At 41.3% G+C, this 24,962-nt stretch overlaps 1 protein-coding gene across 1 annotated transcript; it reads left to right on the forward strand.

The window, feature by feature from the left end:
* LOC115582867 (protein NLRC3-like) lies at positions 1-24,064 on the forward strand. Its single transcript, XM_030419094.1, has 19 exons — positions 1-88; positions 1,740-1,863; positions 2,787-3,025; positions 3,256-4,643; positions 4,770-5,236; positions 6,864-7,037; positions 7,160-7,333; positions 7,456-7,629; positions 10,546-10,719; positions 10,853-11,026; positions 11,766-11,879; positions 14,549-14,601; positions 15,695-15,843; positions 15,975-16,030; positions 20,111-20,328; positions 21,064-21,335; positions 21,509-21,622; positions 21,742-21,883; positions 22,597-24,064. Exons 2-19 carry the CDS (start codon positions 1,751-1,753, stop codon positions 22,932-22,934), a joined length of 4,533 nt encoding a protein of 1,510 aa, XP_030274954.1. The 5' UTR covers positions 1-88; positions 1,740-1,750; the 3' UTR covers positions 22,935-24,064.
* Positions 24,065-24,962: the final 898 nt, after the last annotated feature.

Here is a 24,962-nt window from a genome sequence, read left to right on the forward strand (position 1 = left end):
CGACATTCAACATGAAGTGGAGACGTCAAAGTTTCTAAACAGGAAGAGGAGAAAATACAACTTTTTCCTCAAGATTTGGACGTAGCTGGTAAGACAGAGACTCTTGAGTTGTTTTCTGTGTTTCTACAACACTTTACTACCGGAAAGCGGGAAATATGTTTAAAGAGTTGCACTATGAATTACGCGAATTAGACGGATATGACCTGTCCAGCTCGGAGGACGACTCGTCTGGATGAAAATTTGGTTGTAACTTGTTGTCCACCTTAATAGGACTGGAAAGAGGCGTCGTCTGTGACATCGTTATGACATCGTTTCTACTGAAAGGCTTTGTCTTTGTTAAGGGGCGGTAAAGTTAACCGTAAAGTCGTGTTTGCTACGATTTCCAGCACACACTACTTTATTTATTTATTTATGTATTTATTTAGCTAGCTAGCTAGCTAGCATGTGCCTGGTTCTGTGTTGTCTTCAGTTTGATAGTTGGTGACAGCAGCAGACACTGTGATACAGGTCTTACTTAGCTTAACTTCACTGCATTTTACAGTATTGTAATCAAAAGACTCTGCCAGAGGACGTGATTTAAGGGCCAGAGATCAGCTGTGGTTTATCTCGGCTCTGAAGTTCAACCCCTCCCAGTTGAGAGAGCAGGCGCTGACAACAAGCTGCAGGATTCAGGATTGAAGCAGCTGTGTGATTTTTCTGAAGATTATTATTATTTTAGAATCAGAATCGTCTATATTACCCAAGTATTTGTACACAAACAAGGAATTGGACTCTGGCTAAGTTTGCTCTCAATGTACAGTGGATAGTATAATAAACATTACATCTAAAAAAATACATGAATAACTGAACAATTAAGACTAATAGGTACAAGGTGGTGCAATTGTAAGGAGTGCAAGGGTTAATTTCCAACAGTATTTACAGGGGTTGTTGCACAGTGGTTTTTCAGAAAGTGTCTCTGTGTGGTCGTTTTGGCGTACAGTGCTCTGTAACACCTGCTGGAGGGGAGGAGCTTGAACAGTTTGTGAACAGGCTGTGAGAGGTCTGCAGAGATGTTACCTGTCTGTTTCCTAACCCTGGACCAGTACAAGTCCCATAGGAGGGCAACTCAGCTCCAGTTATCTTTGTGAGAGACCTGATTGACCATTGCAGTCTGTCCCTGTCCTGTTCGTTTCAAATCTGAAACAAACATTGATGGAAGTGCAGTGTAGAAAACACTGAATGATCCCAGTGTGGAACTGGATCAGAAGCTCCTGCGCGAAGTTGAACTTCCTGAGCTTTCCCAGGAGGTAAAACCTCTGCTGGGCCTTTTTCCTTTTACCAAAATATACAACAATCAATTTTCTTTCAATGGACTATCTGCTATAACTCTCCAGTACATATCTGCTAATATGTGATTTTACAAAGTTTCACTCGTCCGACACTGTAGGAGCAGCATGTTACACTAAACTTGTGAACGTCATGCAGCATTTCATTTATCAGATAATCTAATCAAATTTAGACAAAAAACAGATTTAGACAAATCATTGACGCTGCACAGGATCACAGCAAGAAGTTTCAGAAAACCCTGAAGCCTTTACATGAGAAACTGAACTACTTTGAGCAAGTAAAAGGAAACTATGATCAAGCAGCAAATCAGGTCAGGGATGCACTAGGAGGTGGGGAAAGCTGGAAAGCTGACAGTTTCAACTTTAACATTATGGTTGTATGTCTGTGTGTTGTTTCTCGTTGTTCATTCTCAGAATGACTGAAGATGAGTGGTTTGGAGAAAGAGGAAGGCGGATCAGACTCTCTATCGATGAAGACTGACATCTCCAAACATCATCCTCCAGACTCGAAAGATGAACCCGGACCCTCAAACACAAAGTAAGACGCATCAGAGCATATTGAATAGCTTTTTGTCCAGAATCAACTTTTTTAATGCAGTTTTGATTTTAGTTTTATATAATAGATACAATATACTTTAATGTAGGTTGTTATGACTCCACTCAGCAGTTCCACAATAAATGAGCAAATAAATATTTCAGAGCATTAATCCAGCAGTCATAAATAGGTTATAAAAGAATCAGCATTTAACCAACCACTAAACATAAAACATACAGCATAAAGCATATGAACACCCATATGTTTTTGAAGTCTTGATTAAACTTTTGGACTGTTGAGGAGGATTGTGGTTCCCCCTCTGTGATACTTGCAGTATTTCTGAGCCCTTAGGCCACACGTTAAGGTGGGCTAGATCCAACTGTCTTATTATTACAGGGAAACCTGATGAGAAGATGGTCCACTACTGTGATGTTTGCTGTAATTACTTTTATTTCTGACTTGGTACACCTGGGGACCATGGTGCCATTGTGGCTCAACAACCACTATGAGCAGAGCAATACACATGTATATTTAATTCGACTAGTTGTATTTTATATGAAAAATGATCCTAGGAACTGTAGTTGTTGCCAAGGAGTTGGAGACCAATACAATTTATTTCCTTCCCAATACCTGAAATCAGAAATAATATTTTTTTCCCACAACTGAATAAACAAGCTGTTCTCAGAAGAAAATAATGTACCCAGAACACTGTTTGAAGCTAGAAAGGTGGCAGGGTCCGCCATATATAAACAAAGTAAAACAGTATGAAATAGTTTTGTCCTTTTTTAAGGTCAGTTGTTTATTCAGTTATGAAAACAAAAAGTTTTGTTTGTTTAGTTTGTTGAGGCATAAAAAAAGTTGTCAAGAAAGATCTTCTGAACTACATAGTGCACCTTTTTAAAGAAGAATTTTCTTCTTGTCCACAGAGAGCTGGAGATGTGGAGTCCTGCCTCTGTGGAGGAGCAGCCGTCCTGCTGTGGTTTGTGTCAGAACGTCTTGAAGGATCCAGTCTCCACCAGCTGTGGACATTGGTTCTGCAGTCAGTGCATCAACTCTCACTGGGACCAGTCTGCTTCATCAGAGGACTTCTTCTGTCCCAAGTGTAGAAAAAGACCCAGAACAAGACCTGGACTGCAGGCAGCCAATCAGACCAGCACCGTATTAAGTAAGATGGTACATCTGTATGTATATGTCCTCAAGTCTGAAAACTGGGATTCCTGTTATGCAGCGGTCATATATTTTTAATCATGAAAATGTTAAGCTTTACTGCAATTAAAAAAAAAAAAAAAAAAATCTCCACTCTTCCATCCTCATTCTGTCCTCTTTATTTTTAAAATCATTTTTGTTTAGGTGTTGCAAACCAACACCTTTAATAATTTGACCTTTTTATTGCAGGGGATTTTGGTCTGCAGAAGGTTCTAGATGAGCATAAAATCAGTCTGAGGAGCAGATATGAACGTGTGACTGAAGGAACTCATGAAACAGGAAGTGGAACCCTCCTCAACAGGATCTACACTGAGCTCTACATCACAGAGGGACAGAGTGAGGAGGTTAATACCCAACATGAGGTGAGACAGCTTGAGACAGCTTCCAAGAAGAAGACCATCGGTGAAACTCAAATCAAGTGCAGCGACATCTTTAAAGCCTTACCTGGCCAACAGAGAAACATCAGAGTCGTTCTGACAAACGGTGTCGCAGGCATCGGGAAAACCTTCTTAGTGTGGAAGTTCACTCTGGACTGGGCGGAGGGCTTGGAGAACCAAGATGTCAGTCTGCTGATTTTTCTTTCGTTCAGGGAGCTGAACTTGATCAGAGATGAGCAGTACAGTCTTCTCAGGCTTCTCCATGTTTTCCATCCAACGTTACAGAAGGTGACAGCAGAGCAGCTCGCTGTCTGTAAACTTCTGTTCATCTTTGACGGCCTGGATGAAAGCAGACTTTCACTGGACTTCAACAACAATGAGGTTGTTTCTGATGTCACACAGAAGTCATCAGTCAGCGTGCTGCTGACAAACCTCATCAAGGGGAATCTGCTTCCCTCGGCTCTTGTTTGGATCACATCCCGACCAGCAGCAGCCAGTCAAATCCGTCCTGAATGTGTTGACAGGATAACAGAAGTACGAGGCTTCACTGATGCCCAGAAGGAGGAGTATTTCAGGAGGAGATTCAGTGGTGAAGATCTGTCCAGCAGAATCATCTCACACATCAAGACCTCCAGGAGCCTCCACATCATGTGTCTGATCCCAGTCTTCTGCTGGATCACTGCTACAGTTCTGGACCACATGTTGACTACAGACCAGAGAGAGGAGCTGCCCAGGACCATGACTGACATGTACTCACACTTCCTGCTGGTTCAGACAAAGAGGAAGAAGCAGAAGTATGATGAGGGACATGAAATGAGTCCAGGGGAGCTGACTCAGGCTGACAGGGAAGTTCTTTTAAAGCTGGGGAGGCTGGCGTTTGAACATCTGGAGAAAGGAAACATCATGTTCTACCAAGAAGACCTGGAGCAGTTTGATCTTGATGTCACAGACGCCTCAGTGTACTCAGGGGTTTGTACAGAGATCTTCAAAAGAGAGTCTGTAATCTTCCAGAAAACAGTCTACTGCTTTGTTCATCTGAGCGTTCAAGAGTTCCTGGCTGCCGTCTACATGTTCCACTGTTACATCAATAAGAACACAAAGGTACTGGAGGACTTCTTTGGGACAGACTGGGACAATGACAATGATGAGGACGAGGAGGAGGACGAGGAGGAGGAGGACGAGGAGGAGGAGGACGACGAGGAGGAGGAGGAGGAGGGGGAAGAGGAAGAGGTGGTGGAGGAAGAGGAGGAGGTCATCGTTGATGATGGTGACAACAGTAGTGATGATGATGATGATGATGACAATGATGGGGACCGTGACCTTTATCCCTCCTTGGATATCTTCCTGAGGAGAGCCATGGAGAAATCCTTAGAGAGTAAAAATGGCCACCTGGACCTGTTTGTTCGCTTCCTTCATGGACTCTCTTTAGAGTCCAACCAGAGACTCTTCAGAGGCCTACTGGGTCGAACAGACAACAGTCCAGAAATCATCCAGAGAGTCATCAAAAATCTTAAGAAAATGAACGTGTACGATATCTCTCCTGACAGAAGCATCAACATCTTCCACTGTCTGATGGAGATGCATGACCAATCAGTTCATAATGAGGTCCAAGAGTTCCTGAAGTCAAAGAACAGATCAAACAAGAAACTCTCAGAGATCCACTGCTCAGCTCTGGCCAACGTGCTGCAGATGTCAGAGGAGGTTCTGGATGAGTTGGACCTGAATAAGTACAGAACATCAATAAAGGGAAAACAAAGGCTGCTTCCAGCTATGAGGAACTGCAGAAAGGCTCAGTAAGTGCTGATGAAGTCCAGCAGGGCCAGTAATATACTGAGGTGTATGCAGACTAGCCTGGGAACCAGAAAAACTGGCAAGCTCAATTTTTATAGCTGATAAATGCAACATATAGAGTAGGAACAATACCAAAAACTCATAGTATGATAGCATCATACTATAAGTTGAGTTTTTTTTTTCCCAGCATCAATAAATAGTCCAGGTTAAGATATTTATTATAGTATAGTGTAGTGTAGAAAAAAAAAAAAAAAAAAAAAAGGGAAAATGTTCATTGAAACAATGTCCTTTTTAAATAATATATCTGGTGTGTCCAGCATTTATTATTCATATACAATTTTATTTTTTTTCACTTCTGCTTTCCTTCTATAGTAAATTAAAAAGGAGCTGGCAATGACCTAAGCATGTGTAAATAAATAGTTGCCATGAATTGTCCCATCATTCTGGTTGTACAGCAGGACTACCAGGGCACCCAGGGGGGTATGACTTGGGAGGACAGCCAAGAGCACACTGTCGTGGGCCCTCCAGTCTCCCTCCCTCCTGTTGTCCCCCAGACAAACAGGGCCATGAAAATCTCTGTCAGTGTAAATTACAAATTATTATTTACTAAACGTATGATCAGTTTTTGTTGCGTGATAATCGCGTTGTGGTGGTGGGGCAGCGGCAGGGCAGACCATGCAGCAGCCCTCCTTTTTTGAGCAGTATGAATGCCCCTTCTGTTGTTCAAACAGGGCAATACAATGACAATGAGAGATAATATAATGCATTTATACTGATTCCCTTTGTAAGATCAACTGGTCGATCTTACAAAGGGAATCAGTATAAATGCATTATATTATCTCTCTTATAGGTTGGTAGATGTCGTCACACTCCCACGACATTACAAAACAAAAACAAAGAAAAATGTGATCTATTCACAGAATCTATTAAAACTACAAGACAGAAGTTACTGCCACTACAGTCTTAACATACTTTTGTGGAGAAAAAATATCCAAATATCAAACAAACCTAACCAAACAACCTGTAAATACTAGTTAAACCTAAACACACACACACACACACACACACACACACACACACACACACACACACACACACACACACACACACACACAGGGTAATGAGCATGAGATCAAGTATTCTCACAATGTTCACAGCACCAGAAGGACAAGGCAGGATGGCAGCACATTGTGTCCTCATTTCAATGCATATGCTATGTATTGTATCACACAAATTGAAAGTGCAGAAGTGGGACGTGCTAGAAATGTGGAGCAACATTGACTCGGGAGGGAATTATGAAGGACATTTGCACTCTTGGCGTCATTCACAATGAAAAAACAATATTTGTGTAAGCCATCTGAAGGTGTGTTTACAAACATTTTTTCTAATGAACATGAGATGCTGGGTCTAACCGTACAAGATTGTGTGCTAAGGCTGGCAGAGTAGTCTGACACCATTTACTGACATGCTAGCAGAAACTGGTGGACCTGCTGGTAATTGTAGGACAGCTTTTTGTTACAAATGTTGTGTGTCATTTTCTAAATCTGCCGAAACTGTGTTAATATGTGCTCTGTTTATATAAATTAAAATTTCATTTCACAAATTTTTACACAATCTCTGTATCCGTAGACTCTCTGGCTGTGAACTTTCAACCATACATTGCAACCCTGTTGCCTGGGCTTTGAAGTCCAACCCTTCTCACCTAAGAGAGCTTGACCTGAGTAACAATTATCCAGAAAACTCAGGAGTGGAGCTGCTTTCTGACGGTCTGAAGAGTCCACACTGTAGACTGGAGGCTCTGAGGTCAGTCCCTTTGTGTGTTACTTTATAGTGTGTGTATTTTAATCTGAAAATATTTATTTTGTGCTTTTATGGGAGCAGCAAGTTTTCTCTAAAATATGTCTGATGTGGTATTTATCTTATAGTCTCAATCACTGTGAAATAACACCGAGCGGGTGTGCATCTCTGGGCTCAGCTCTGAAGTCCAAACCCTCCTATCTAAGAGTGCTGGAGCTGAGCAACAACAACCTGCAGGATTCCGGAGTGAAGCATCTGTGTGATTTTCTCAAGAGTCCACACTGTAGACTGAAGAGTCTGAGGTCAGTCCCTTTGTGTGTTACTTTATATTGTGTGTCTTTAATCTGAAAAGATGTAATTTATATTTTAATGTGGGCAGCATTTTTTCTCGAAAACTGTGTTCGACATAATATTTATCTTACAGACTCAATCACTGTGAAATAGAAGAGCTTGGGTGTGCATCTCTGGGCTCAGCTCTGACCTCAAACCCTTCCTATCTGAAAGTGCTGGAGCTGAGCCACAACAACCTGCAGGATTCAGGAGTGAAGCATCTGTGTGATTTTCTGAGGAGTCCACTCTGTAGCCTCGAGACTCTGAGGTAGAAAAATTATTTTTATATTTGAATGCTACTAGTAAGTTTTCAAAATCTCTCTCTAACTAAACATTACTAATTTAACCCATTCACTGTTACATATTAAATCTCATGACTTCAGTTTAAAGTCCCTAAAGACAAATTCCAGTACATTTGAACCTGCGTTATTCCAATAAATGTGTCCATTGTAGCTCAATGGTTCATGCTAACTTTGCACTCGTGGCCTCTGTTACAGAGATTTGGAGAAACAAGTTGTAAGGCTTATTGTCAACACTTTTCTTTGCACTTTGCAGTTATCCATTTTTCAGTTGCCATTAATACACAGTTAGATTAGGCGTGTTCTTTTACAGACCCAACATGGTTGTATTTAACTTTTTTATTTATAGAGGTGATGGGAAGAGTGATGAACGTACCAGATTTCCAGTTCTGTGGGTTGTAGCTAGGGCTGAACGATATGGACAAAATTTCATATCTCGATATTCATGCCAGATATCTCGATATCGATACGATATGACTACGGGTTCGGTGAAAAACAATCATTTTTCAGAAAAATAAAGAGATTATTTTAAGCCATATACAAATGGTTGATCGAGAAATCTTTACCAAATAATCACAAACTCACTACAGAGACAAATATATATGAAGTAACAACAGTAAAGGTAGGGAGAAGAACAAACGAACTATGTGCATTTTTACAAGATGAACGATGACATCCTAATCTGGAGAGAAAGAGTGAGAGTGAAGATCAAAACTCAGCAGCTTCAGGTTATCGCTGGTAAAGTACCAGTGGAATTTAGAAAGACTAAGAAGTCAGAGAATTAACGGATCATAGATGGCAGCTATACGGTCTCAAATCCACAGAGCGAGCGGCCGCAGCGTCCGCTCCTGCTGCCCCAGCCAGCCCCCCCACATACACACCTGCCGCCTGCAGCCGTGTGAGAGGACAGAGAGCCGGCGCTGCTGCAGGGGAGCCGCAGACTGTGGTGACTCTAAGCAGCAGGAGAATTACAATATAATATATTTCTCGCCTTCCCCTGATGATCTGAATAAGTCGCTAAATTTGTTGCTAGTCCGTTTTCAGAAATAAAGTCGCGGGGGGCTGAAAAGTCGCTAAACTAGCTAGAAAGTCGCCAAGTTGTGTGTGCGTCTCACTCTCCGTCTCCCTCACTCCCGCCCTCGTATGTTTGTCATTGGTTGGCTTCAGCTGTCAATCCACAGCAAGCATGAAATAAGGTTTGTGGTTGGCTGGCCTTAGCGGTGTATTCAAGGGCAATCGTGAAAAGGATGTTTGTTGTGACTGCCAGAGCTGTACGTGCAGGGCGAGCAGGGGGGAATCTATATTGTTTATATCGTTGCTTTTTCGATATGAATATCTTGAATGTTCATATCTAGATATAGATATGATAACGATATATCGTTCAGCCCTAGTTGTAGCCTCTTTGTTCCAGGTCTGGTGAGAAGTGTTGATGCTCCCTCAACCTGTGCTGCCCCTTCCTGTCACCCATGCCCTCTGTACAACCCTGTACAACATGAGAACATGCCAACAATAACCTTAAACAGCCTCCTACACTAGATATATATTTGTTGTAACAGCTTTGTTGTGGGGCACATACTATAGACCTCAGCCATTTCTATGTTTTGTTTCCACAAATTGACTACCAAGACTGTTGATGCTGTCAAAACACAGCTACCACGTGATGCTAATGGCTTTATACTGTTGGCTCACAAACCTTGCTAGAAGCTGGAACCAAGTGTCAGAATTCTTACAGAGATTAACAAAACAATCATTATGGACCTGAAATAACCTTTTAAAATTATTGATTCACAATCATAATTATGTTTTAAGCTCTGTAGCTGTAATGATTTGTCTGCATGAAAATATTATCAATATGACCTTTAAACTAATGAATGTAACTTATGAATGCCCACAGTAAACACAGAAAGAAGCTGCCTGAAAAGGTCATTATGGCTAACAGCCTCATTCAAGTAAACAAACCAGTGGAGGATGATGCTGTGCACAGTTTGATATTAAAACTTTTCTCCACTCAGTGATCTCTGATGTTGCTGAACTCTGCATGCATTTACATCTCAACCTGGTTACATTGGTCCAAAATTCCATCTTCTTGTTTTATTGATATATCGTGATTTTGTTATTCACAGAATATTTACATGAAGTCACATGATAATCAAACACTTGTAACAGAGACGCGTATGTAACGGAGCCCACATATTAGCCCACACATACATCTAACCATTAAACTTTTAAGTGCACTGAAACAATCAACTCCACTGGGAATTTAACAATTCTAAATTACCCCTGGAATCTTTTGCTGCATAACGTTCTGTCATCAAAAGTTGTCCTATCAGCCAACCTGTATGCCAATACCGATATATTGGTCAGGCTTTATTGTCTGGTCAACATCGGTACTGTTGTATTGTGGTGGTGTTGTTGTTTCCTTCCTTTCATCAGTAGAGTAGAAATAAATTCTCTAAAAAGTTGTTGCCTTCATTTTCTACATTCAGTTCCTGAACTCATGGCAGTTCATCCAAATAAATTCAATTACTCCCCAAAGTTAAGGTGTCGTAGACTCTCCTTTAACTGATCATCAAAGGACTGTTTGTTTAGTTTTGTTATGCCTACTAGGAAACTATATTAGTGGAAGAATGATTAATGTGGCTAGTGTAATTTGTATTACTGCCATATTAATACTTTCCTTGTATTTCAACTATAATTTTCCCTACAATTTCACCCTGACATAATTAGTTTGTCCGTGTTTCCCCGTATTCTCTACAGTGAAGGACAGTGGCCACATTTGAGGGGAATACACATGTTGAAATTATACAGACGTTTCTTTAAATGTATTAATTTCATTTATTTAAAATTTACAGGTAATTTATTTAAAACATTTTTCCACTATTTAGATTGAGTTGCTGCAGGTTGTCAGAGGTCAGCTGTGCTTCTCTGGCCTCAGCTCTGAAGTCCAACCCCTTCCATCTGAGAGTGCTGGACCTGAGTAAAAACAAGCTGCAGGATTCAGGAGTGAAGCTGCTGTGTGATTTTCTAGAGAGTCCAAAATGTAGACTGGAGTCTCTGAGGTCAGTTCACAGTCATCATTCTCATGTAGATGATATATCTTTAAAGGAACAGATACTTAAAATGATTTTATGCACATGGATGATGTGGACTTATACTTTTAAACTTTTATTGATCTGTGTCCTGTGAGAGCAGGCTTCAAAAGTGTAAACTATCAGGGATCAGCTGTGCTACTCTGGCCTCAGCCCTGAAGTCCAACCCCTCACATCTGAGAGAACTGAAGCTAAATCACAATGATCTTCAAGATTCAGGAGTAAAGCTTCTGTCTGCTGGATTAGAGAGCCAACATCGCAAACAGCAAACTCTGAGGTCAGTAGCTAGTCGGAGTCAGCCCATGCTGATGAGCTGGAGTGGGACTGGTAATTATCCCAGTATTTTTTTCTCTCCATCTTTGCTTACTTGCACACTAAGGACAAAAAATTATGGCAGCTTCAAAGATGACAAAGCTAGCTTATTGGTTGCCTGTAGCTACACTTCAACTGTGTACAGAAAGACGAGCAACTGACTGGTACCAGAGGGAATTTTCAAAGATGATGGCTGTTTTTTCTTTATCAGACATCCTTTTATGTGGGGTAGATTTGAGAAACTGAGCTTTGTAAGTAACAGAATTTCCCTCTTTTGTTTATGTTGAAATACTCAAGGGTGGTATCTTTAGGAATCTTTTATTTTGGTGAATATTATTTGAACTTGCCTTACCCAAACCTGCAAAAAGCCACCAGAGGAGATTTTGAAAATTGAAATGACTTTGTCACGTTGTCAGGGCATAAAACCAGTGATTGAATCATGAAGAATCATGACAACCCAAATATTCATACAGGTGTACAGTGCATTAGTATAAATCGATGAGTTCTACTCTTCACTGCTCAGATTCATTGAGTGCTTCCTGAATCAGCTGAGCCTTTTCTGACAAATCTAACTGTACAGTATTAATGTTTGCTATAAATAAAGATACATTTATTGTTGAAAGCTCATCTGAAATGTATAGATGTGTGTGTATATATTGTATGTCTAGTTTTTTTGGTGTTAAAAATCCACCTGTTACATACAGAGTCCAGAAGATGATGGATTTGGAGGACAGAACAGAATCTCCAGGATCCAGCTGTGACCAATCTAAAGATGGACCCTCAGACCTCAGTAGTGAACCTAGACCCTCAGACTTCAAGTAGGAAACTTTCTCTACTGTAAACTTACCTGAACTGTTTACACGAAGTACAGTCCAGTAATGTACATTATTGTGTGTTTTTATTGGACTGTCAGTTGGTCCATCACTTTGATTCAGAGTGAAATATAACCAATGATAATTGGATGGATTACAATGACATTTTAAGCAGACATTCGTTTTCTTTAGAGCAGCGGTCCTCAATAGGCGGCCCCCGGGCCGCATCCGGCCCACCGGCCTCCTGTTTGTGGCCCCCGAACTATTATTCCTTCACTATGTGTTTTGGTTGGGTCAGCACGTGTATACCGGGACTTGTCTCCATGCCAACGATACACAGACAGAGGGCAACTTTTAACTTTCACTTTCGTTTACGGAGCACTTCGCGTATTCACATTTTGCTGGTGGTAAGAGATTGAATATGGCGTGTTTCCAAGTAAACTGTTATGACAAAGTGGACAGTGATAATCGGCAACTCGCAGAAATAGGATCTTCAAAGTTGCATTTATTCTGCCTCCAACCGCGACAATCTCCTCGTATCTGACAGTGCAGCAGTTTTAAATACTTCGTCTTACTTTCCCACCTTGCGCAGTTTGACAAGTTTTAGCTAACGTTAGCGATCTCATGTATATTCAGTGTTGCAAAGAGTGTAACGGACGGGGAGTTTCTCCCGGCAAACACCCTTTCACTCACGGTGCCAAAATTTGTATCATCCTTGTTAAAACACCATTTAATCACAGAACAAATGACGTGAAATAACACACAACCATCTTACATATCATCTTATTCACAAACACATTCACGAACCATAGTTACACCAACAACAACAGAATACCCAAGATCCATTGCGCCACAGTCCACAAGTGGCGTTACAATATGCCAGGAGAAGCTGTGATGAAGATTTCCAATTTGAAACGGCATTATGAGACGAAGCATAGGAATTTTGAAGAGACATTTCCTCAAAATTCAGAGATAAGCAAAACACAAATAAATGCACTGAAATCGTCATATCAAGCTGCAAGCAGGATTCTTGTCACATCTATGTCACAATGAAATAAAATAATGCATGACTGAAGTGATGTACACAATGTTTGAAGGCAAACCAAAAGAGGAAATATTCAACTACGTATTTTAAATTATGTTAAAATGGAAATTACATTTTATTTTAGTTCGTATTTTGTTGTTTAGAATGAAAAGGACATTTTGTTTTGAATATTACAGTATTATTGCATGTGGCCTGACCGACCTCAATACATGGACCTCTGAGTCATTCAAAAAAATCTTTGTGGCCCTTTAAGATTTGTATTTGAGTACCCCTGCTTTAGAGGATTAAGTCTACTGACTTTGGTGATCCTTTGACCTTTTCTTAAGTACCATGAGGATGACATGTTTTGTTTTTAGGGAGATATCTATTCAGTTAAAAGCAAAGGTAATCAGGACTACAGCCTCACAGAACTGTGAGCATGACTGCAGCCTCTTAGTCTGGTTATAGTTGGAGGAGACAGACCTCACGGAGAAGCGATAATCAGAGAAAACCGGATTTGTGCATGTGTAGAAGAAATTCTCATTCAGTGCGTTTACATGACACTCAAGAAAACCGAATTACTGCATTAGTCTGACTATGAACGGATTTTTAAGATGCATGTATACACCTTTGTCTGACTAAAATCGGACCGGATCGGATTTCTCATAGTCGAATTACACCACGTAGATTATTCGATTGAAAGTCGCATTACTCCTGCATGTATACGTTTCCAGCGGATCGGAAGTAGACGGGCGGCGGCGGCGGCTTTCCTCCGAAATCACAGCAAGAAAGAGCGCCAGAGTGCACCTAGTTTGTGTAATTATCATGTACACCATATACGAAGTGTACAAAGATGTAGCTTCGTCTCGCTCCTCGTACGCCATCTTTCTTGAATGCCGAGGCAGCTGGTGACGTAAAGAGGTCAGCCGGAGGTGCGCCGTTAACACTAGTTGAAATGGGCACAGCGCCACCTAGCGTACCGGGGTATGACATGCTTTCGGCCAGTAATAAGATTTTCTCACTGGCATGTATACTCGGATAATTGCAGTTGTACGATTGAGCAGCATAGTCGAACTATGGCTGTAATCTGACTAAGCTGTGCATGTAAACGCACTGACTGCTTTCACCTCTGCTATGTGAAATTCCAATTTTTAGTCCTTGAAGCCAGCAGAGTTGCAGCTCTAGTCTCTTTTGCACAGTAAGTCTTAACGTGTAACAAATCAAATTCTTGGCAAGCATTCGCATACTGATTTTGGCATTTAGTATCATGCTAAAGACTTTTTTGTTTGGCCTTTTATGGCTTTATTGATAGAACAACTGAAGTTATGACAGGAAACAGGGAGAGAGAGGGGGGAGTGACACGCAGCAAATGGACCCAGGCCAGGAGTCGAACCTGGGTCCACTGCAGAGCCTCAGCACATGGGACGCGCGCTCTACCCACTGAGCTAAACTGCACCCCATGCTAAAGACTTTTGAGCATATGGAATATACTCAAAGTTGGAGATGACAGTTTGGAGACCATGTTTGTGTTGAATTACCAGTGTTTCGTGTCGCAAAACTGCAAGGCTGCTAACTGAGTAATTGTTATTTTTAATTTATTTTGACTCTCTGTGTAAGAGAAAACTCTATGTGTTTGTGTTTATTCTTGCAGGGTGGATGCCAGAGAAAGCAGGGCTACATCTGACAGGATGAAGGTTGAAGGATGTGAGTAAAGACCTAATGGAATTTCTTGAAGAAATGTAAGCTGTTATAATAAAGATGGTGTTGGTAAGAAACCAGCAAAGGCAAGCTACATTTTAAAAGTTAACAACCAAGAATCCAACCCCCTCCTTCCAGAGCCACTCCTCCAGAACACATGCACATGCACTGTCTGACTAAACTTCATAGTTGGAGTGGCAATTTGGCTACATTCAACAATCTCTCTTAGCTTTTTTGGTCAAATAAATAATGAATTAATAACTCTGTTAAATGCTGCAACCATACAAACACAAGTGAAATAGCCACCACAAATGTATCTATGTCTGAAAAGGCTACATGGCATGACACTTATGGCTCACTGCTGTGGGTTTGTGCTGCTGAACGCCAGGCTGTGTGCTGTTTGAACAGCGCATTGTTAATTGTCAATTTACTGTAATTGCTAATCTTTATCCAACTACTTCATGTCTCATTCACATGTAAGAAAACTCTGAACATAAACATAATGAAATTGAACAGCAAACATGGCTATTGTTAATATTCCCTGCTGTCAAGCAAGCATGTTAGAATTGGGAAATTGTGCCTGCACATTCTCTACCTTGTTTACCAAGACTAGCTTACTAGCTTGCTTAGCTTTGGCAATACTTACAATGCAAGGCAAATAAAGCAGGTTAAGATTCTAGTTACGTGCAATGAGTTAGCAGAGTGCGCACAAGTAGGCCAGTATGTAGGTAGACAATCATGTAGGCCATCCAACATTTAATTCAATATGAAGGGCATTTAATTTATTGATTGCTGTCAGGATGTTAAGAACTTTTCTACTAATATAACAAAATATGAGTTAGAAATAACTTACCTACCCTAACCTTAAAACCTAACTTAACTTAAATGTAACTGTTAGATTAGTTGGTGCCTAATGTCACTGGTCAATCCTATTAACAACAGTAAATATTTTGCTTTGTTCTGCTGTGAAATATTAGAAGATGATTGGGTTTGAATCTCAGTCTGTTATTTATGTGTACATTTTATCGTATGGCTTGGCCTTCAACTTTCAACCACCAGGATGTCTGAAAGTTTGACATCTTCTGTGTTTTCCACACAGCAGGTCCGTCCACATCAGAGACAAACATGGACGTTTCTGAGGACATCAGAGAGGAGAGTGAGGGTGAAGAGGATCAGCCGTCTCCTGATGATCCGGAGAGGTTGAACCAGCAGCATTGGCTTCTGTGCAGAGATATACAGCATACAAATGTCAGTGATCAGACTGAGACCCCTCTAGGGTTTCATATGTTAAATATTTAACAATAACATTAAAAAAAGCTGCCCTCTATGTGTTCTAATTGATCAGTCCACTCTAATTAACTAATGTTTTGACCTCATAGGATAAGCAGAATTTCAAACCTGAACTGCTGACTGAGTCCAGGAAGATGTCATACAGGTAACCAATACATGAATACTTAGACATAGTCAACTCCTGTCAGTACAGCTGACTTATACTTGACCTTGTCAGGAAGTTATAGAAAGGGACCTAAATGCAAGACACGGGCAGACAAGAATGTGAACAAAAAGCAAGCCTTTATTAGCAAAGGCTGAAATCCTTATCCAAGAAAACTCAATAGAACAAGAACAAAGTATAAACCAAAAGCAAAGTACAAACCTGGAAAAACACCATGGGAAGATGGGTCACAAAGACACCGGAGCAGGCACAAGGAAACTAAACAGATTAACTGACAGAGAGCAGGGACTACACAGACTATATACAGTGCTTAGGGAAAGTATCCACAGCGCTTCACTTTTTCCACATTTCATTATGTTACAGCCTTATTCCAAAATGGATTCAATTAACTGTTTTCCTCAACATTCTACACACAATACCCCATAATGACAACATGAAAATGTTTTTTTTTTTTTTAAATGTTTCCAAATTTATTAGAAATAAAGAATGAAAATATAATATGTACATAAGTATTCACAGCCTTTGCTCAATACTTTGTTGTGGCACCTTTGGCAGCAATTACAGCCTCAAGTATTTTGGAATATGAAGCCCCAAACTTGGCCCACCTATCTTTTGCCAGTTTTGCCCATTCCTCTTTACAGAACCTCTAGAGCTCCATCAGATTGGATGGGGAGCATCGGTGCACAGCCATTTTCAGATCCCTCCAGAGATGTTCAATGGGATTCAATCATTCAACAATTCAACTAGTTTTGTGGTCTGACATGCACTGTTAAGAAGAAGAAGAAGAAGAAGAAGAATCTTTATTTGTCAGATATTTTTACATGCGACATGCAAACACACCCAAAATTTGTCCTCTGCATTTAACCCATCACTAGCTGCACATTCTAAGTATACACATACACACACACACATTGCAAGCTAGTAGCAGTGGGCTGCTATGTCAGCACCCGGGGAGCACACATGGGGGGTTCAGTGCCTTGCTCAAGGGCTCTTCGGCAGTAGCCCAGGAAGTGAACTGGCACCTCTTCAGCTACCAGTCCACTTCCATATTGTGGTCTGTAGCTGGACTTGAACCGGCCACCCTCCAGTCCCCAAGCAGGTGTGTGCCTTTCCAAATCATGTCCAGTCAACTGAATTTATCACAGGTGGACTCCAATTAAGTTGTAGAAACATCTCAAGAATGATCAGTGGAAACCGAATGTACCTGAGCTTTTAATTTTGAGTTTGATCACAAAGGCTGTGAATACTTATGTACAGGTGATTTCTTCGTCTTTTGTTTTTAATAAATTTGCAAAAATCTCGAACAGACTTTTTTAAGTTGTCATCATGGGGTATTATGTGTTGAATTTTGAAGAAAAAAATGAATTGAATCAATTTTCGAATAAGGCTGTAACATAAAATGTGGAAAAAGTGAGGCGCTGTGAATACTTTCCGTATGCACTGTACACAGGGGAGGTAGGAATAATTGGACAAAGGTGAAACGCATCAGGGAGGAGCAGACAATTTTAATGGTGGGAAAATCACACAGAGAAAGGAAATGGATAGCGGCAGGAGACACATGAGGGTAGAACTACAAGATAAAACAGGAAATAACAAAACCACAGTTAAAACAATTACACACTTCCTCTCTGTACTTACATAAAAAGTTGCAGTGTTATACAGTGCTGAGGGTAACTGTATACTTCAGCAGTACTATTTGAACATGCCCCCCCACAAAAACACGCCTTTCAGAACTGGACTTGGCGAGGGCTGTGTCGGAATACTTCTGTAATTTTCTGAAACCGACCATCCGTCATCTGAAAACACTCAGTGTCATGCCGGCTGTGTCTCAGATCTTTACTGAGTTTTAAAAAATCTGTAAAATTATTTGATATTGTTATAATTTTTGTATATCTTTCTATAAAAGCACAGAATCTCTGTCTGTCTGTGTGAGTATGTGTCTGTTAGTCAAATATCTCTGCGGATCAGGATCACACTGACCCGAGACTTTCAACATGGCTGCTGCTTGGTTCAGTGGTGTGCATCTAAGCATTTGTTTGGACTGCAATGATACTGTGAATAAATTTTTTCATAAATGCTTTACAAATTCCGCCAAGCATTGTCCACCAGAGCCACCACAGTCATGTGCGCACCAGAGCCAATCACTGCACACCGTGGCCACGTGCGCACCAGAGCCAATCACTGCAGAGCACAAGCCCACGACATACCTGAAGAAACAAGCGGATTTATACCTGCAGTGGCGCGAGCTGGACCGGGATTTTGCCGGTGGTTCGGTCCCGTTCTGTTCTGTGCATCTAAACTGACTGTTGTGGATTAATGAGATTAAACGAGTCCGGACCGAATCTGTTCGGGTCTGAGGAGATCCGGAGACGCGCGGACAACGAAGTGGAATTGTAATCTGTGGATGTTCGTGTGTAGCTAGTTGCTAGCCGCTAGCTACACGGCCCAAATCCCGAGGCGACGGACCGGACGCATCGGCACGTCTAAAACCGGATTTAGGGTAAATAATGTCTGCCACGCTTTTTCGCGAACATTGCCGTCACATTTGCTTTGTGTTTGGTGCAGGAAGGAACGGTAAAAACGGGCTTTTGTCACAAAAGTGTCCAAGCAGCAAGTTTGGTTGTTGAGGGACAGGAAGTTGTGGGAGGGACCTAGGCGGATGATTGACAGGCTGAACGACGGTCGGTGTATAGACAGCGATATTGAGAGTTGAGAGATTTGTGACATTTAGCGTGTTTGTGTGTATAGTTAGTGTGTTATGTAGTGTTTGGTTTAGTGTGTAGTGGAGTCGGTTTTTTGTTTAATGAGTCGACACAATGAGGAGATGCTGAATGTGGAGCAGGCAGTGCAGCTCTCAATTCAGCTGGAAGGAGCACAGGCAGACCTGAGCATTAGTGATGGCTCGGTCGCGAACGAATCGGTTCGAACGAACGACTCTTTAACGTGAACGAACTGACCTGATTCCCCGTTTCACTTCTCTCTCGTTCGTTCGTTCGTTCTCACAGGCCAGTCGCTGTGTTGTTCACTGTTTAGTTATCAGAGTGGTGAGTAGGACTGAGAGCCAGTCCATCGTATGCTGGGTCTAGGACACTGTCGTCGAATTTTAGCCAATGAGAAACAGGAATGCATAGCAACCGTTTCCATGAAAAAAAACGAAAAAAATCATTTAGTTCGTAGCTCTCGTTCTCGTTCGGTTACTGATTCCTCTCCTGTCATTCTCGTTCAGTCAGTCACTCGTTCTTGGCTAGCTGGCTTAAGCTGTTACCTGCTAACTGTTGTGTTGTCTGAAAGTACACATAATCATGAAGTTGCAGCTATATATTGGCCATGAACTAGTGTTATGTTGACCTTTAGCGCGATCATTTGAGAACGAGGAGCTGAGAACTGTTTGTTACGTGATTCATCACTGAACTACGTTGTACCGGAAGTGCGACTGAACGAACGAACTACGTGAACGAGTCATCCTGCCGAACTGACCGACGGGAACTGAATCTCAACATCGAACGATGAAATCCACCTCTACTGAGCATTGCCTGCATTTAAATGTAAATTTTTTAAATGTATGCACAAATTTAGCAAACAACAATTTATATTTGCATTATAAGTAAAAAAAAAATGGTTTGTTAAACATATTTATGGTTTTCACAGTAAAAAAAGAACTTTTTCTACTCAGATTTTATGTTGGTTTTTTTGTGATTTTAGGTCCATTGTGTTAATACAGTATGTCAAAATAAAAAAATGAATGAATAAATCAAAAACGGCTAATTATACCCTGGAATATCGGATTTCACAACAAACCTAAATATCCCTGACGTCCCACATTCAAACACAGCCTCATTCGGCCATCCATGAAAAAGCTACTTAACCTCCCACTTTTTTATAGGAATACACTTTACTTACGGGCACTGCATTAGTAGTTATAAAAAAGCTGTAGTAAAAGAACAAGAAAGTGAGGATGTCTATGTCCTCAATTAAATGGAATAAGAAAAAAAGTTACACATACTGGTAAAAAAAAAACAACAAAGACTGGCTTGTTGCTAACAGCTCCTCTGTGTCCTTCAGGTTCAGGTGTCCTGGTTCAGGTGTGTTCCGGTGTGAATCGACTGGACTGGTGTTTGTTATGGTTCAGGAGGCGGAGCTGCTGTACAGGACTGTCCAATGGGATAAGAGCCTCCTCAGATCAGCTGGCAAGGTGGCTGCAGGGCTGCTGTTCGATATCACGTGTTCAGAAGATTCTGCTGTTTGTCAGCTCCACCTGCCTCACTGTGAAGTAATGGATGGTAAGAACACTATCGTGCTGTGTTAATAGTTTTGTCAGAGCCATGTTGGGTCCTTTTACTTCCCCCTACAGGCTGCAGAGATCATTACAGCCACAGTCTGAAATTGAGATTAACTCTTCAATAATGAAACAATGATTTAATTATTCCTCGAACAGAAAATTTATTAATTTTGATCAATGAGAATTCTATGAAGTTACTCCTTAGTAGCCTGATGGTTACAGCAACACGTCTCTCTGTCTTAACAATAGTTTACTTTTCAATTAAGAATGGTTGGTGCAAGAGGAAAGTTCACAATGTCACCAAATTCACCAGGATTTATCATCTGCAGAGCATGATTATTATATTTTTTTTAAATCCTAAAAATAAAATCATTAACTTTTTCTATTCACATATTTAACATGATTTCCATTATTATTTGGACTAGCAGTTCCTCACAGGCACAACAACTAATCCTTCCCCTGCAGGAGCAAGTGCACAGTCCCTCAAAGGCCTCTTATGCACCAACACTGTGTTCACTAAATTGCTGAATACATGAATGAATGAATGAATGAATGAATGAATGTTGTTTTTGCAATGGCTCCATCTGTGAAAATGTTCACTTGGAGAAGGACCTGAGCAAAAGTTGAATCCTACAGCTAGAATCAGTGTCCCAGAAAAGCCAATAAAATTAGGAATTAAATTGTAATGAGGTTGTTATTAATGAAATGAAAATTTGACAGCTCTGTGTTTTCACAGCTCCGCTGCCTGAAGGTCTGCTGTCTGTCGTCCACATCACTGATGACAAAACAAACTTCCTTGAGCCGCTAGAGATTACAGACACTCATGTGGTTGTCACAGTCTCTCACTTCAGTCTCTTTGGCATAGTGAGGGCTTTAAAAAAATGGTTGCTTAAAAAAATGAGGGAAGTTAAAAGCAAAGTCCTGCTGTTTCTTGAACAACCAAATCAAGAATCACAGAGGCAAAAACTCAGCGTTTTTCTCCTGCCAAGGACCATCGATGAGGACGAGGTAAAGCTCCATGATACAGCTGTCAGTTCAAACTGTCTCAGTATTTTATAGCACCACAAGTGTCACACTGGAATCAGGCAGACTGGACATTAGCTTTTGCTTACATCATGACACTTTTTCCAAGTGTCATGATGTAATTTCTCCTTTGTTAAAATGTTCTGATGTCTCTTCAGGTGATCACACAGCAGCGATATTCAGAGAACATCCGGGTTATTTCAGAATGTACTCTCATCAAAGATCAGAGATACACTCTTCACTGTCCTCAGGCCATTAAAGTACAGCCTAAGGTGAGAATTTGAAATAAAAGACTTTATTAGTGCTTCATGTAGACATGATTCATCAAAGAGTCCTCGGTGACCTCTATTTACGTTCAACAATTTAAACATTCTGACACTTTGGTTTTCAGAGTGCAAAGTTTGACTTGGTGTTTGGACCAAATTACTACCCAACATTTGAGGTTCGCCTCCCTACAATCACAGGAGAAGTGACTTTGATGGTCAAAGATAAAAGTGAGACGGTCGCTTGGGAGTATGATTTTGATCCTACTGGTAAGACTTCTTCCACCTGTAATTAATTTGTTGTGCCTTTAGTCTTACTCTGCCTCAGATTCTTTTTCAGTCACTTTAGACCACTTTTTCTTGCCTCTGCACTGGTGATAGCTGTGACCGGGGGCATTATGTTTTCTGGGTTTTTTCTTTCTTTCTGTCCTGTTCTTCTAAACACTAAAACACAACCTGCGGCAGTTTCTCCACATTTGGCACAAACGTCTACTTTGACTCAAGGATGAACTGATATTATGGTGGTGAAAGGTTTCAGACAACTTTTATTTTTTAGGTTGAGTTTTTATTTGATAGGAGACTTTGTGATATGACAGGAAATGGGGTACATGAGAAGGGGGGATGACATGTAGCAAAAGCCCACAAGTTGGACTTAAACCCTGGGTAGGAGGACACAGCCTCTGTACATGGATGTGCAATCTACCAACTTTTTAAGCTAATTATATCCAAAAGATCAAAGGTCAACTTCACTATGTCAAAATATTCTGCAACAAAAGGTTCTGGCCACCCTTCATTCCCATAGCTCATGAACAGCAACTTCCCACAATGATAATGATGCCGATCCAAATAAAAATCTGGATTGAGCGGATTGAAATACATTTTATTTGATACTGGATTATGATTGACTCTGAGTGCTATTCTAGGAGAGTTCTCCTTAGTCTTGTGGTTGGTTATCAAAAGTTTTATCCTTGGATATCTTCCAGATTCAAGAAGGAGAACTGCACAGATGAATGTCCCAGCAGAGGATTTGGGCCAAGCAGACAACAATGTGCCTGCAGACGAGAAGCTGTTCTCTATTAGGGATCAGTTTGCAAAGCGAGTGTCTGAACCTGTTCTGAACCAGGTTCTGGATAAACTTTATCTGCATGTCATCATAAGTAATGAAGAAATGCAGTTAATCAAAACAAAACTGGTCAAACAGGAAAAAGCACGGGAGTTGATCGACACAGTGCAATATAAGGGACCTGAAGCCAGCTCGATCCTGATTGCTGTTCTCTGTGAGTTGGATCAGTATCTTTCCAGCCATCTGAACTTAAGATGAAGAAAAATCAAGAAACGTGTGATGAGGAGTCACGTGACGCGCTTGGTAAAGATTGCTGCCTGAGCCGAAGCTCCGACTAGCATCGTTAAATTAATCCTATAGCTAGTGTCTAATATCGACTATACGAACGTGTTTCATATTAAGAAACTTTCTTGGTCATGCATGATGTCAAAACAACTTAAAAGCAGGGATATTAAGAAGCATTTGCAGCATCAGAGCACACACCATGATGGCGACGATAACGGCTCAGAGGCCCCAGAGACAGCACGCTTCAGCCAGGACATTGCTAATATTTTTGCTACACTGCAAAAAATATCCAGCAACCTAGCCAGCCTTGAAGACATACGCCGAACCACAACCTCAGTTGAAGGGAAACTGTCTTCACTTATCTCGCGAGTGGTGGAGGTGGAGGTGGAGAAAAGGGTAGAATGGCTTGAGGACTCCGACAAAAAAATGAAGGCGTCGCTGGAGGCTAGCCCGCTTGCTAGCAAAGCGGAGTTAGAGGATCTCCGTGATAAACTTGAAGATATGGAGAACCGCAACAGATGGAACAATCTACGATTCTTGGGTATTCCAGAAGGTAAAGAGAGCAGGGATATGACGGCGTTTATGCAGAAGCTACTGACATCGATCCTTGAATGTAACGAAACTGCGCAACCACCGGAGATAGATTGGGCACACAGCCCCAATACCGCGGCCAGGTTCGGGGGAGAGACCGCGCACGATCCTGTTTCGCTTCCTGCGCTCAGCCGACAGGGAGCTTATTCTACGCTCCGCGCGGAATAAATCTGAGCTGATCTGGGAAGGTAACCGCATCATGATATTCCCTGACTTCTCACGGGCCACGCAGCTGAAACGGGATAAATTCAGGGAGTGCAAGAAGGCTTTGCGGGAACGCAGCATGAAGTTCGCTCTCCTTTACCCAGCATCGATCATGGCGGGATCCAGAAGCGCTTTGAGGATCCGAAAAAAGCAATGGAACATATCCAGGAGACCCAGGGACGAGGATGTTTTGGTAACAAGCAGGACCAAAGGAAAGTTGTTTTTTTTTTTTGTACCTTCAGTTATATGACACAGTATCCCGGAGGAGGTAACTGGACTAAGGAGACATTGTGAGTAATAGGGGAGATGAGCACAAGGCAATCCCCCCCCCCCCCCCCCTTTTTTTCTTCTTCTTCTTTTTCTTATCCTTTTTCCCTTCTCCTCTTTTCCCTCCCTACACTGGTCAGGGATTTGTGTGTGTGTGGGGGGGGGGGGGGGGGGCAAATACCCCTATCGTTTTATTTTAAGGGACCTCCTCAAAATGTCCTGAGGGGTATAAAGTGATAACGATGCGGTCGGTCAGGATGGGTAAGCCACTTGGACAGTCGACGTTCATGGACCGTCATTTCAGTTCTGTCATAATCGGGAGCGCAGAGTTCAGTCTTGCGCGCTATGTTTGGGCAACAGCTTATTTCGGGGTGGAGGGATCTAACAAGGACATGTATCATACGCACATTGTTGTGAGGTGGCTGGTTTGTGTTGATTGTTTCTCATTTTGTTTTGTCATTTCTATTATTTGCTTCTGAAATTATTTATGACTGCTAAAATGGATAATTTGAGTATCTCCACTTGGAATGTGAATGGCCTGGGGCATCCAGTTAAGAGAAAGAAGGTATTTTCTATTCTGAATTCTAATTAATTTGATGTAGTGTCTCTACAGGAGACGCACCTCTCTGCTAAAGAATCAGAGAAATTGTGTAGAGGATGGGTGAGCCATGTTTATTATAATGCAGGATCTAGTCAAAGCTGCGGGGTGTTAACACTTATTAACAGGAGGCTACAATTTAAATACATTGGACAATTTAAAGACACCAGGGGAAGGATCCTCATTGTGGTTGCAGAGATACAAGGTCACATGATTATTCTGACAAATGTCTATGCTCCAAATGGAGATGAACCACTGTTTTTTGCAGACCTGGAGGCCAAGATGCTGCAGGCAGGAGATTATAATGCTATTATTGGGGGAGATTTTAATTTGGTATTGGA

This window comes from Sparus aurata, chromosome 6 (assembly GCF_900880675.1).
Source record: "Sparus aurata chromosome 6, fSpaAur1.1, whole genome shotgun sequence".
Taxonomy (NCBI): Eukaryota; Metazoa; Chordata; class Actinopteri; order Spariformes; family Sparidae; genus Sparus; species Sparus aurata.

Coding starts and splice junctions, on each gene's coding strand:
- LOC115582867 (XM_030419094.1), top strand. CDS start 1,751: ATGAGTGGTTTGGAGAAAGAGGAAGGCGGATCAGACTCTCTATCGATG. Junction 7,334..7,455: donor TGTAGACTGAAGAGTCTGAG/GTCAGTCCCTTT, acceptor TTTATCTTACAG/ACTCAATCACTGTGAAATAG. Junction 20,329..21,063: donor TCACTGTGAAGTAATGGATG/GTAAGAACACTA, acceptor GTGTTTTCACAG/CTCCGCTGCCTGAAGGTCTG.